A 14,102-nucleotide genomic window follows, 5' to 3' on the forward strand; every position below is an offset into this window, starting at 1 on the left:
ACTCAAACTTACCATCTGGAGATCCCCCAGCTCCCCCCTTCGTCCTCTGTGCTTCCTCCCCTGGTTCCTGTATGAGGAGATCTGGAAGCGACAGCTCCCCCCGCAGGCTGTCGGTGGACAGTGCGCTGCTGAGGGAAGACCTGCTCTGACCAATCAGAGCGCAGGAGCCCTCGGAGTCTGTGCTGTCGTCCACGTTCACCTTCATCATCCTTGTTCCCCGACTGGTTTGTGCCGTTTTCTCCACGTCCAGTTCTTCTCCAGATGACGATGATGAAGACGATGAAGAGGATGATGACGATGAAGAGGAGGGCGAGGGCTGCATGGGTGAGGACATCAACAGCAGGTGCCTTCCGCCTCTCCTCTTCCTCCTCTTCCTCACTTTGTCTTTCTTATTTGGTGTTATCATTGTCATTTTCATCCCTGTCAACTTCTCTTCTTCCTCATCTTCATCTTCAGCGAGTGAAGACCTCATTACCCTCTTATGAAGCTCGTCGTTCCTAAGACCATCTACGCTGATGATCCCAGATTTTCCAGAGTCTGCCGTGGTGCTTCTGGACGTTGCTGAGGTTCCTAAAGTGCTGCAGGACTCAGCTGTAGTCCAGATCCTTGAGGTACCACAGTTTCTACCAGTGGTTGGTTCCTTAGAAACCACATTGGGTTTGGTATTTTTAGGCAGATCTGGTTTCTTGTGCAAAATCGGTGGTTTTTGTCTGCGAGGTGATTCAGCAGGTGAAGGAGTCGGTGTTGTGACTTTCGCAGGGACTGTTCCAGTTCTGTCTGGTGAAGCCGTTTTCAACACCGTCTTATTTGGGGATTTGAGGAGACCCAGGATACCGAGGTCAGGCTTCTTTGGCAGAACAGGTTTCTTTCTCGGGGTAAATGGTTCAGATGAACTATTGGGTTTTTCTGAGATCCTGATAGATGTTGAATCGTCACCAGCTCTGCAGCGTTTGTCCTCTTTGACCTCTGACGGTTCTGTTCTGCTTTCTATCGGTTTATTTCCAGAGAGGGTCCAGTACGACTCCTCAGCGTCAAGGGGTTTCTGTTCAGTTACCGTGGCGACCTGTTGATGTTGGATCTCTGTGTGCAGGTTGCTCTCATCAGTTTCATCAGACATTTTAACCCAGACACCATCAGGACTGGAGACTCCGCTGTTTGTTAGCATTGCATACGTGTCTGTGTCTTCCCAGTCTTGTTTGTTGTCCTTGGCGTCTTCAGGAGTCTCACAGCTGAACTGGACATTAGCATGAGCTGAACCGTCACTGGATGTGCTAACCTCAAATCTCATCAGGTTATGGTTGGCATGAGCTGACTCACCATTGGTTACATTATTTTCATTGTCTGGACAAACAAGAGCACGGTCCTGTAGGTTCTGGAGATTAGCATGAGTCGAATCAACTGTTTCACATTTTATCTGGTTGTGGTTAGCATACTCAAATCCAGGTTGGTTTGCAGTTAAAGTGCTTAGAATGTTAGCGTCATTGTGTGGACAAGCAACAGCAAGACAGTCTTGTGGATTGTGGCAATTAGCATGAGCTAAACTCTCAGATTTTGTGCAAATTTCATGATTCATCAGGTTGTAGTAATTGTGACTGAGTCCAGGTTGATTAGAAACTAAAGTGTTCGGTACTTGAGCTTCATTGCCTGGATGATTGTCTAGACAAGCAGCAGTGAGGTCTTGAAGATTCTGAAAATTAGCAGAGGGGGACGTGCTAATCGCCTCTTCAGTCAGGTTGTCGTTAGCATTATTTAACTCAAGTCCAGGTTGGTTTAAATCATTCTGTATATTAGCTTCATTAGCTTGATGGGCCTCAAGAACATCTTGAAGGCTGTGAAGATTAGTGAGAGTTAAATTACCACTTGTGCTAATGTCATGTTTCATCAGATTGTGCGATGAATGATCCAACTCAGGTTGGCTGGTAATTAAAGAACTGACTGTTTTAGCTTCAATATGGTCCTGTAGGTTCAGAAAACTAGCATCATTTGCACTGATTTCATGTTTCATTGTTTCATGATCAAATTTAGGTTGGTTGGCAATTAATGCATTGTTTGCGTTAGTGTCATCATGTGGATGAACAACAACAGTATGGTCTTGCAAGCCCTGAAGATCAGCATGAGCTGAACCCTCAGGTTGGTTGATGATTAAAGCATTTGATGTGTTAGCTTCAGTTGTAGCTAGCTTTAGCACTTCACAGTCCGGATCAGCATCTTCACTCAGTTGATCATGGTTAGCATTAGCATTTTTAGCTTCATCCTGGTTCTTGACTGAGCGAAGTTTGATCCCCTGTAGGGCCTGGGCGGTGACCAGGGGGCTGGTGGGCGTGGCCAATTTAACACTGCTTGGAGACCTGGAAGTGGGGGTTGGGGAGGCAGTGGGAGGAGAAGGAGGAGGAGGAGGAGGAGGAGGAGGAGGGGGAGGGAGAGGAGGAAGTGGCCGTTTTGAAAGGGGAAGTGGAAAGGAGGCAGTTGATGGTGGAGAGGAATGAAGGGAGGTCTGTTTAATGGCATGGGAGTAGGGGGGAGGAGGAGGCCGGGAGGATGGAGGAAGAGGAGGAGGAGGTGGCGGTGGAGGAGGGAGAGATGATGGCGGAGGAGGAGGAGCAGCAGAGAATCTGTTGAAAGATGGAGGAGGTGGCGGAGGCGAGTAAACCGGAGCAGGAGGACATTGTGTTGGTAAGGGAGGAGGTGGAGGAGGCGGAGGATGTCTGGCTGATGACTCTGAGGAGGTGCAGGAAGAGAGGGAGGAGGTAGAGGAGAAAGAGGAGGAGAGGGAAGAGAGGAGCGATGACTTCCTCTCTGGCACCGGTGGTTTTGACCTCCCTTCGGCCAGAGATGAATCTGCCCTGCTCCTTCGCACTGAGGACGAAGACAAGGAGCGTGAAGGGGATGAGGTGGTGGGTGGAGGTGGTGGCGGCGGCGGTGGAGGCAGGAGTATGAAGGCTCCTGGGCTGAATGTTAACGGGGAGGAGGGGGTCAGGGGGGAAGACACGGGAGTGCCAGGGGTGGGGGTGTTGGACTGGCTGGAGTATCCGCTGGAGGGCGAGGCGAGGCGCTGCAGCCCAGAGGAGGCGTCGGACTGTTGGGTGAACGTCAGCCCCTCCTCCTCCAAACCAGGAGATCCAGGAGCAAACACCTTGGAGAAGAAACAGTATGCAGATTCGACAAAGGTTCAAAGAAGTAATAAGATTAAAACATCGACTACATCACAAAGCTCCAGATCCCAGCGAACAGTAGCTCATGGTAACGGTTACATCCTTACCTGGGAGTGGGCGGGGCTTGTCAGCTGGGGCTCTGAAGGCGGGGCCTCCTGTGCATCTGGATGTAAAGGTTCAAAGGTCGTGACTGTGCCACAGTTGAGCCCACTCTGCCGTCTTTTGGTAGTGCTCCGAGGAACCCAGGGGTCCTGAAAGTTGTGGGGTGATGGAGTGGAGGTCCGTGGGGTGGTGCGCTCCAGGCGGGGGCTCGAACAGGAGCGAGAGGTTCTACCACGACCTGGACGCCGCCGTAGAGAGTCCGAACGCAGCGGTGGTGGAGGAGGACACCTTGACTTGCGCAGAGAGATGCTGCGAGTGATAGTTCTTGAGTTTTGGTCCAGCTTCAGTGAGTAGGGGGTGGCGGAGACTTCCTCCGAACATAAGGAGGCGCAGTCAGTGTTGGAGGGGGAGGAGCGACCTGACAAAAGGGGGTCACAAACAGACCCCGTCTCCTGGGAGATGCTGCCCCACCTCTCCTTGCTGTAGAAGCCATCGGGGGTCTCCTGCTGCAACGGTGTCCGGTCCTCAAGGGCTCGGTATCCGAAGTGAGACTCTGAGTCAGTGATGGAGGACGAGGAGAGGTAGTGGGAGGAGGAAGGGGAGGTGACACTAGGGTAAGACCACTCAGACCTCATGGGGACGGGGGAGGAGGGAAACGAAGAGATGGAGGAGGACGGAGATGGAGGTACGAACAGAGGTTGGACATCACTGGAGAATCCAGGCAGATCCTGAAACTGGAGAAAATGGAAACCTTTAATCTTATTTAACCTTTGTTAACTCAGTAGTCCCCTAAGGTCAAGATCCCTGTGGTTAGAAACCCACCTGGAAGAACAAAACTGAAGACCACTGGAGGTCTGCATCATGAGCAGTGTTGGGCAAATTACTTTTAAAAAGAAATTAGTTATAGTTACTAGTTACTTCCCAAAAAAGTAACTGAATTAGTAATGGAATTACTCCTTCATAAATGTAATTAATTGCCAGAGAAAGTAATTATTACGTTACTTCTTTGACAAATCTTCAAATATGTAAAAGGAAACTGATTTCTGAGCGTGTTTCACAGGCCAGTTACAGAGTAGAACCGCATACCATGACTGTGGTGAGGCTGGGGTCCACCAGGGCCCAGCTGGGGTCCACCAGGGTCCACCAGGTCCACCAGGGCCCAGCTGGGGTCCACCAGGGCCCAGCTGGGGTCCACCACATAAGTGCATATCAGCATTTATAGGAAGAAGAAGATCCTCCAGTTAATCCCACATCTCCACTTTTTTCAGTGGCTCCTCTCTGGTCCAGCAGTAAATGTCTTCAGTCCAGTCAGTCGGACTCACTGATAACTCCTCCCCCAAATTAGCTGCGCACGTAGCTGCGTTCAAGTGCATGGTGTGTGCTGGGACAACTCAACCTCGGACATGTCATTAGTGGTTCAGGTGAAGGGGGTGTGGCCAACTCAGACTCATGGACACACAGGTGAGGCATGAAGGCAGTGTGGGCGATTTGAATAAAAGAAGAGCTCGTAAACGAATGGCTTGCAACAAATTGGTTCTTATTATTCCCTTTAAAGAGCCGTTAAAAGACTCGACTCGTCTACGAACATCACATCTCTTGTGCCTGGCTGAGCCAGGACGGATAACAGCTGTTAGATATCAGTACATAGTAACACGCCACATTTCAATGCCGGTAACGGCGTTGTAACAAATTCATTAGATTACCTGTCACTGGAAAACAATAACGGCATTACTAACACTGTTATTTTTGATGCCGTTATTCCCAACACTGATCATGAGTCTGCATAAATACAAGGGGAGTTTACCCAGAACAGCCTAATATGTGTGTAGAGTTAGTGAAGTCCAGCCTACTGATTCAAAAGCAGCGATACCAGCTGGAGTTCAGTGGAGGAATCATCCGTCTAAATCACATCCTCATAGTCCAACACACAGAAACATGGCCTGCACATTATCTGGCAAATATACCGAAGCAAGATTTATTACTAAACTAAATGCCTAGCCTTACTTTCAGCTTTTTTGCTCGATTTTCTGTTCTTCTTAAACATTATCTTTTTATCCAACCTAATGCCTACGTACTTAAATGATCAACTTTTTCAACTGGGTTCCCATTCAGAGTATAAAGATTTTTGTTTTCTGTGGAATATGACCAAGCCCTGGAGAAAGTTGGAAATTTAGGTTTTTGGTTTTTTTTACATTCAGAACCAGTTAAAGGTGATCAGAGAACAGAGCCACTAATTTATGCAACTGTGTCATGACTGTAATCACACAATTTAGCATTTTTTAATCTTTGGTCAAATCAATTAATAAATATAGAAAATAAAACCGGGGCATAAACATAACCTTGTGGTATATCCCATTAGATCAGGGGTCTCAAACATGCAGCCCGGGTACCAAATGCGACCCGCCAAAGGTTCCAATCCGGCCCGTGGGATGAAATTGCAAAGTCCAAAAATTCCACTGTCAAAGCTGTGGAACTCATTTTAGTTCAGGTTCCACATACAGACCAATACGATCTACAGTCAAATAATAACAGCAGAAGAACCGACAAAAACCTACATATTTTCTTTGATGTGAAAAAAAACATTACATTATCCCTATAAATAATGACAACTTCAAATTTTTCTCTTTGTTTTAGAGCAAAAAATAACATTAAATTATGAAAATATTTACATTTATAAACTATCCTGTAATAATAAAATGTGAATAATCAGAACAAATATGAACAACCTGAAATGTCTAAAGAAAAGCACTAATTAAGCAGTAATTTGAACTCTTTTCTGCCTGTTACTCAGTGTTTATTGTCTTTGTAGATCCGATCCATAATGCACATGTAGAAAGGATAAGTTGAGGCATAATATTGTTAAAATTGCACTTATTTTTCTTAAGAAATTTAATTTTTTTCAGGTTATTCACATCTTATTTGTTTGGATAGTTTATAAAAGTAAGTATTTTCATAATTTAATGGTTTTTTTTGCACTAAAACAAAGACAAAAATTTGTAGTTGTCATTATTTATAGGTTATGATGCTATTATTTTACTGGTCTGGCCCACTGGAGATCAAAGTGGGCAGAATGTGTCCCCTGAAAGAAAATGAGTTTCAGACCCCTGCATTAGAGTTTCTACAAAGTCAGATTTAAAACTATCTGAAACACACGGTGTACGTTCTGTTAGGCCATTCCGTAACCATTTTAACTCTGTTCCTCCTCTTCCTCTTGCACTTAATCTGTTTAGTAAAGGTTCATGATCCACAGATTCAGATGCTTTTAACAGATCAACAAATAAGGCTGCTCACAGTAGCTTTTTGTCCTGGGCTTTAACCGAATTAAAACCAGTGCAGTTGCTGTTACAGAGCTGTGTCCTGCTCTGAACTTTGATCGTGTATCTGTTAGAATGCTGTGATCAGATCTGAAGGATCTCCACCCTTTAGTAGTGTAAGCCCATTGGCTGCCTTCCATATTTTTGCGACTCAAGTTAAAAATATTTCCTGATAGGCTCAGCGATCCTTCCATCTGCAGGTTCTGCTTTTTGTTCCTGGATACGTTTTAGCATCAATGGCTTTAAGAGCGTTTAAAGGTGTTCTACTGAGGTAATGTGAACTGTGAACTGACCTGGCAGCAGGAGGAGGAGGAGGCGCTGAGCGTCCGGTAGGAGGCGCTGTTACAGCTGGTCTCAGAATTTAAAGAGGAGGTGGTGTCCAAACGGGGGAGTTGGTGGACGTCTGAGGCTGAGGAGGCGGACCGGTTGCGGCAGGAGGTCAGGGTTGCCATGAGACTGGACATCCCATCTCCTTTAGGGGCTCGGATCCGTCTCCCAGTCGACAGCTCGTTCCTCCTGTCTTTCAGGTCCACCTCCTCCTTATTCATGGTCTTATGCGGGTGGTGGGCGGAGACGGGCCGACCCACCGTGGAGAACTGGCCTGGAAGAACCACAGAGGACGAGGACGAGTCTGCAAAGACAAACACATGTCACATATGTGACACAAACATATTGGAAGGACAATAGCGAACATTGCTAACTGAAGTGAACTCATACCCAACTTCCTGCTAACGTCCTCTGGGATCCCAGTCACGGTCTTGCGGCGACTAAGGTTACGAGGTCTTCGAGATAATGAGTCGCAGTTGGAGAGTGTTCGTCGAAAACTGGCCTGGCGATCAAAACTTTCACCTGTCAATCATGAAAACACAAGAGTTAAAATATGATACTACGAACACTGAGTCCAGGTTGAGCCGTAAGAGTTGTTCAATCAACTGTGAGTCATACTTAAAGTCCACGATGACTCGAGTCCAACATTTAACGTAAACAGAGTCAGGGTTCAAACCTGTCACATTTATAGGGACAATGTCGGCAGCAACGGCCTCCGCCTGCCTCCTCATCTTCTCCTCCGGTGTCGGCAGCCGAGGCGTCGGCTCCTCCTCCATGTCGACCGTCGGCTCATACGCCGGAGGGAAGGCGTCCCAGCAGGAAGTGAGTTGGACCGGGTTGAGGACCAGAGGGGTCAGGGGTCGCGCGTTGCTCAAGAAGAACCGCTCATCTTCATCGGAGGAAGTTGAGGACTGAGGAAGATGTAGTCCAGATTAACGGGAGAGTCCAGATTTAAATTCAGTCTAAGTCGACAGAAACCGTATGTGGACATGATGCATCAGAGGACTAGTCTACACTTGACATCAGTCTACTTTAGTCTACTTTAGTCTGGTTCGGTCTACGTCAGTCTACTTGGGTCGACTTTAGTCTTGTTTGGTTTACATTGGTCTACTTAGATCTATATCATTGTACTTTGGCCTGCTTTGACCTACTTGAGTCTAATTTTGTCTACTTGGCTCTACATTGGTTTACTTGGGTCTACTTTGGTCCACTTGGATCTACATTGGCCTACTAGGGTCTACATTGGTCTACTTGGGTCTACATTGGCCTACTTGGATCTACATTGGTCTGCTTGGGTCTACATTAGCCTACTAGGGTCTACATTGCCCTACTAGGATCTACATTGGTCTACTTGGGTCTACATTGGTCTACTTGGGTCTACATCAGCCTACTTGGGTCTACATTGGCCTACTTGGGTCTACATCAGCCTACTTGGGTCTACATTGGTCTACTTGGGTCTACATTGGTCTACTTGGGTCTACATCAGCCTACATGGGTCTACATTGGCCTACTTGGGTCTACATGGGTCTACTTGGGTCTACATCAGCCTACATGGGTCTACATTGGCCTACTTGGGTTTACATGGGTCTACATGGGTCTACTTGGGTCTACATCAGCCTACATGGGTCTACATTGGTCTACTTGGGTCTACATCGGCCTACTTGGGTCTACATTGGCCTACTTTGATCCTTTACCTTTCTCCTCCACACTGAAAACTTGAAACAAACTGAAAAGCAGGACTGAGAGACAAAGTCCATGAACGTGGACCTCTGAGGAGACAAGACCAGGACACCAACCAGGTGAGGAACACAAACAGGAAGTAGACTCACCAGCAGGGGGCGTAAAGGTCAAAGGTCAACGACAATAATGAGGCTTAATTTTAATTTTTTATTATTTCATCAAAGTGTGACTCACCATCTTCCTGCTTTTGTCCCTCCACCGTCGGCGTGTGCTGCTGTCTGATTGGTTGGAGGCGGGGCTCGGTGAGCAGAAGGCGGAGCTCGGGGGGCAGAAGGTGGGGCTCTGGGAGCTGCCGGATCCATGCTGAGGTAACCCGTTCCATGCTGAGCACAGAACAGAGGAAAGACGACACTGTGAGGACCACCAGCACCACCCAACCACCTACAGACTGATGGATTTCCTAAAGCTGCTTCGTCTGTGTCTCTGTGTGACCTCTGACCTCGCAGGTCGTCGCTGCTGCCAGGTCGTTTCTGTCCCGGGATGAAGAAGAGGCCCTGCTGAGGCTTCTGGGTAGTGTAGTGAACGGACCACTTCCCGTCTCTGTCCCCAGCTGCAGACAAACAGAGAGAACACGTCAACTTAGCAGTCCACCAGGGTCCACCAGGGTCCACCAGGGTCCACCAGGAGACAACCAAGTCCACTCGGAAACACCAGGAAGGACCAGGGTCCACCAGATCAACCAGGAAATCACCAGGAGCCCACAATATCCACCAGGAACCACCCGGAGACTGCTAGTAGTCCACTGGATCCACCAGGTCCAGCAGGAACCACCAGGGTGCACCAGGAGTCCACCAGATCCACCAAGTTCACCAGGAGACCAACAAGAAACACCAGGTTCACCACCAGAAACCACCAGGTCCACCAGGTGCCCACCTGCACCCACCAGGAGACCATCGGGGTCCACCAGGAGACCACCAAGTGCACCAGGAAACACCAGGGTCCACCACCTGGACCCACCAGGAGACCATCAGTGTCCACCGGGAGACCACCAAGTCCACCAAGAGTCCAACAGGAGACCACCAGGAACCACCAGGGTCCCCCAGGAGACTGCTAGTCATCCACCAGATCCACCAGGTCCAGCAGGAACCATCACGGTCCACCAGGAGACCACCAGGTCCACCAGGAAAACGAGACCAGACACAAAACATTAATGGTATTAAAATGTTGACCCAGACAAAGACCTGGACATGGATCTGAAACTGGACCTAATCTTAAACCTGGACCCAGACCTAGACCAGGCTCTGGACCAAGACTTGGATCTAGATCCAGACCCGGACTCAGACCCATATCTGATCCTGGATCTGGATCTGAAGCTGGACTCAGATTTGAACTGGGACTCAGACAAACACCCAGATATAGATCTGCACCCAGACCCAGACCTGGACCCAGACCTGCATCTATATCTGGAGGAAGACCCATACTTAGATCCAGGCCTAGATCTGATCAGAACCATAGATCAGGACCCAGACCTAGATCTGGAGTCAGATTTGAACCCGAACTAAGACAAACACCTGGACCTGAATCCAGACCTGCACCCAGACCTGGAATCATTCCCAGACCCAGACCCAGACTTGGACCCAAACCTAGATCCGGACCTGGACTTGGACCCATTTCGGGACGGAGACCTGGACCCAAGCCTGGACCCAGACCCGGTCCTGGATTCTTACCTCTGCTCTTACTCAGGTATTTGAGGACGGATTTGACGGCGGCTCCAATCAGAACCATAACGACGCCACTGAGCGCGCCCGGTCGCGTCCTGAGGCTGCAGCAGACAGAGAGGAGGCGGTGAGCAGCAGCAGCGCTACTGCAGCCCCTCCCCTCCCCTCCCCTCCTCTCCTCCTCTAACACACGCGTGTCCTTCGGGTGCTGAAGGTTAAACTCCGCCTCGTGGACGCCGCTGAGCTGCAGACGGATGCCGACGCCTCATCTTTCATCCTCTGTGTTCGCCGTCGTCTCTGCTCTGGTTTTTCTACGACGCCTCCTCAAACGGCAGCTTCAGCATCCCACCAAGAGGCGGACCCGTGGGAAACCACACCCCTGCACCGCCTCCGGGCTGGTGCTTCGTTAATCGCAACATTAACCCTCAGAGTTCTGAGACGTTTCATCGACTTTAACTCCTCGTTAAATTCTGCAGATGAAATGTTTTTATGTTGAAGTAGAAAAAGATTCACTAGAAGGAGTTGTCAAAATTCCCAGCAGACTTGAATGCAGCAGCTGATCACACTCTACTGTATTTGATTTTCATTGATTTCTTCTTTTCAGTGAAGTTTCACAGAATACAGATACGTTTCTGCTCTTTTCTAGATTAATTTACTGTCATGAATATTTTATTTAATTTTGTTTTTTTTCTTGGTTACTTTTTAGTTTTGAGCCTGGAATGCACTTTAAATTGGCACTTTACTGCTGTGCACTTTATAAATAAAACTTTTTTAGTTATTTATAGGTAATTTTTAGGAGGGATGTTATTGTTATTGCTATTATTATATTAGTATTTTATTAGTTTTATTATTTCATCAGTAATTTGTACTATTTTACTAAATGCTGCTGACATTCGGGGACCTGAGTACAATATTTTGTTTCTGTGTATTTTTTATTTGCTGGAATGACAATAAACTTGAATCTGAATCTAGTTTTGCCCACTTTTCCCATTATTTTGTCAACATTATTGGTTACTTTGTTTATTTTTCCTCAATATTTTTAGTGTTTTTGTCCATTTTCCAGAATATTTTGCTCAGTCTTGAATATTTTATCTATTTCTGTTTTTACTTGATTATTTCGTTGATGTTTGTTCATCTTTTAACTGAAGACAGAAGAGAAGAAACCTATTTTTATGCTAATTTTGTTCATTTTCTACATTATTTTGTTCACTGTCTTGAATTTTTTTTGTTTGTTTTTTTCTGAATTATTTTGTAAATTTTTACCCATTTTCTAAATTATTTTGATCATTTCAGATATTTTTTTTTTTTTTAATTAGTTTTGTCAGTTTTCTTGAACATTTTGTTCATTTTCTTAATTATTTTTGCTAATTTCTGTCCATTTATTAAAAATAATTTTTTAACCATGTTCTGGATTTTTTGGACTTGACAACCAGCTCTGGTTGATATTTACTAACGATCATAAAACCTATCAACAGATTAGTTGGCATTTATTCAGAGGATGAGCTTCTGTTCTGATACGGACAATATTTTTGGATTATTTTGCTGTTCCTTTTATATGTTAAAAACAGGCGACTCGGACTCCAACTCAATGATATAAATGAATAAAAACACCTCAACATTAACATCAAACATCGTACGATTCAGGAGAAGCTTCATCGGGTTCATTTAAAGAAACGTTTTTATATTTTATGGACCTCCATCGTTTCTTCTACGCTTAAAACATGGAAGTCGTGTGGTATTTTGAACACGGCGTTGGATGGCGTTGACGCCAAACTGGGCCAGATCGGGACTAAATGTGTCGATGAACTGGGCCAGTGGAGCAGATAATTATCTCCATCTTCGCCTCCGTCTTTAATTAGTTTCATTAATTAGACACAAAGTGGGTCATTGTGTTTCAGAATAACTCCGATGTGTTCAAGTGTCGCTCGTTAACTCGGCTGTCAGTGCCAGCCTTTGCTATTTTCTGATGGTTTCACTGCGGTTACGCGCTAAAGCCCAAAAACATCCACCCGGACCTTTGCACCACCATCAGGGAAGGTTCTGAGTGAAAGTTGAAAACACTAGTCTGTGTTTATTTACGGTTCCAGGTCAGTGATGCGCCCAAAACATTTAACAATTTAAATATGTGTCAAACACGACAAACATCTACAGACGAATCATCAGGATTTTTGCGACTCAGGCATTTTTCGATTCATCTAAATAATTTGATTTGCGGTTTTAAGTTATTTGTTAAAGATGCAAAAAAAACACGTAAAGAGACCAAAACAGCGCTGTCGTCGCGAGGATCATTTTCTCTGTTTTTATTGGCCGCTGACGTTCGCTGCCATCGTCAGCGCTGAATCAAAGCAAATCCAATGCTGTCAATTCGGTTTATTTATCTCTGAGGACATTTAGACGCACAGGAAAAAGCCCTCGTTACGTTATTTAACATTATTTTTCTGTTTGGGCCTATTTTATCGATGTTATTCCAGTTTCATGACGGTTCTCTGGATGCGTTTACACTGTTACACATTATCAGACAAGTGACTATTTGAACCATATCGTCATTTTTATGCATATACAGCTAGCCTAATCACTGTGTACATTCAGAATATTGGTCGCAGCTGGAGTTTGGATGTTTTTTAGTTTGGGTCGCAGATGGACGACTACAGGCTGCCATCACGTCCAGGTGTGTTCTACCTGTGGGATCATGTGACCGACGACAGCTGCCACTCACTAAAGCCTGTTCATCTGTTGCACAGGAATTAGTCCTGAGTCCAGATAATCCCCCCCCCCCACAGGGTGGCTGATTAACCCACAAACTGTTGAGCAGAATTACATTAACTCTTAAATTAAACCTGAATGTGTCACATGTGTCCAATGCTGTAAAATCCCGATAAAACCACGACATTTGAACAGGTCCTAGCGTCATGAGCAGCTCTTTACGCTTATATTTTATGTCATTTGTATCAGACTTAACACATAAAAAAAAACATGATAAGTCAAATCAAAAACCACTCAAACCATATAACACATGTACCTGAGTGAAAACAACATAACCCCCCCCCCCCCCCCCAAAAAAAAAAATCTGCATCTGTCGAGTTAAACAAAGGGGAGATAAAATTAATAAAAAAGGGGAAAGAAACATAATAATTTCCTATTTTTTCACAGCATTTATGTTCTAAAGCAAACAAAAAAATAGAAAAAAGAAAATAAATTAAAAAAGTGAAAACTGAGTGGAAACGTGCTTTATCAGCCTCCTTAACGACTAATAATCTGAAGATTAGATTCAAATATTTCTCCGGAATTTTTTTTTTTTAAATGCGACTCATTAATTTACTAAAAATGTCCATAATCCACTATGTATATCCCAAAACATCTATAAAACTAAAACCCAAACCCTAATTTTCATTAATTCCAACTTTCAGTGTCTCTGTAAGAAATAATTAGAATATTAGAAAAGCAAACTAATAAAAGCTCTTAAAAAGGATCATCTTTCACAGTAAAAGCTCAAAATATTTTTGGTAAAGAATTTAAAAGAAGCAAATTAACAACAAACAACGACTTAACAATTAAGTAACTCATAAAAAAAGATAAATATGCTCAAAATGTTCATCTTTCACGATAAAAGCTCTTTTTTCAGTTAAGAATTCCTAAAATAATTTCAAAGTCTGAATGAATTAGTTTGTAGTAGATCTATGAAACTAATTCCTTCAAAATAAATAATAAAAAACAACTTGAAATGTTGATTTTTCACAATAAAAGCTCAATTTATAAACATCTGAATAACTCACAGAGCTTTTCCAATGGCATCAATTAAAACTTTGAGC

The 14,102-nt window shown here is 45.1% G+C and overlaps 1 protein-coding gene across 8 annotated transcripts in view; it reads right to left on the reverse strand.

Moving 5' to 3' along the window:
- The window catches only part of nhsl1a (NHS-like 1a), a 34,648-nt gene that overhangs the window by 3,166 nt on the left and 17,380 nt on the right, over positions 1-14,102 (reverse strand). For 5 of the 8 annotated variants that reach the window (XM_030152571.1, XM_030152606.1, XM_030152562.1 and 2 more), the window contains 8 exons: positions 9,075-9,185; positions 8,810-8,958; positions 8,590-8,664; positions 7,572-7,806; positions 7,286-7,417; positions 6,862-7,199; positions 3,260-3,988; positions 13-3,133 (listed from right to left, as the gene is read on the reverse strand). In XM_030152571.1, the coding sequence (XP_030008431.1) occupies positions 13-3,133; positions 3,260-3,988; positions 6,862-7,199; positions 7,286-7,417; positions 7,572-7,806; positions 8,590-8,664; positions 8,810-8,958; positions 9,075-9,185 (4,890 nt within the window). Of the gene's footprint in view, positions 1-12; positions 3,134-3,259; positions 3,989-6,861; positions 7,200-7,285; positions 7,418-7,571; positions 7,807-8,589; positions 8,665-8,809; positions 8,959-9,074; positions 9,186-10,302; positions 10,552-14,102 lie in introns of those variants that run through there. The other 3 variants (XM_030152580.1, XM_030152625.1, XM_030152588.1) reach the window with 3 other exon arrangements.

Source organism: Sphaeramia orbicularis, chromosome 2 (genome assembly GCF_902148855.1).
Source record: "Sphaeramia orbicularis chromosome 2, fSphaOr1.1, whole genome shotgun sequence".
Classification (NCBI taxonomy): Eukaryota; Metazoa; Chordata; class Actinopteri; order Kurtiformes; family Apogonidae; genus Sphaeramia; species Sphaeramia orbicularis.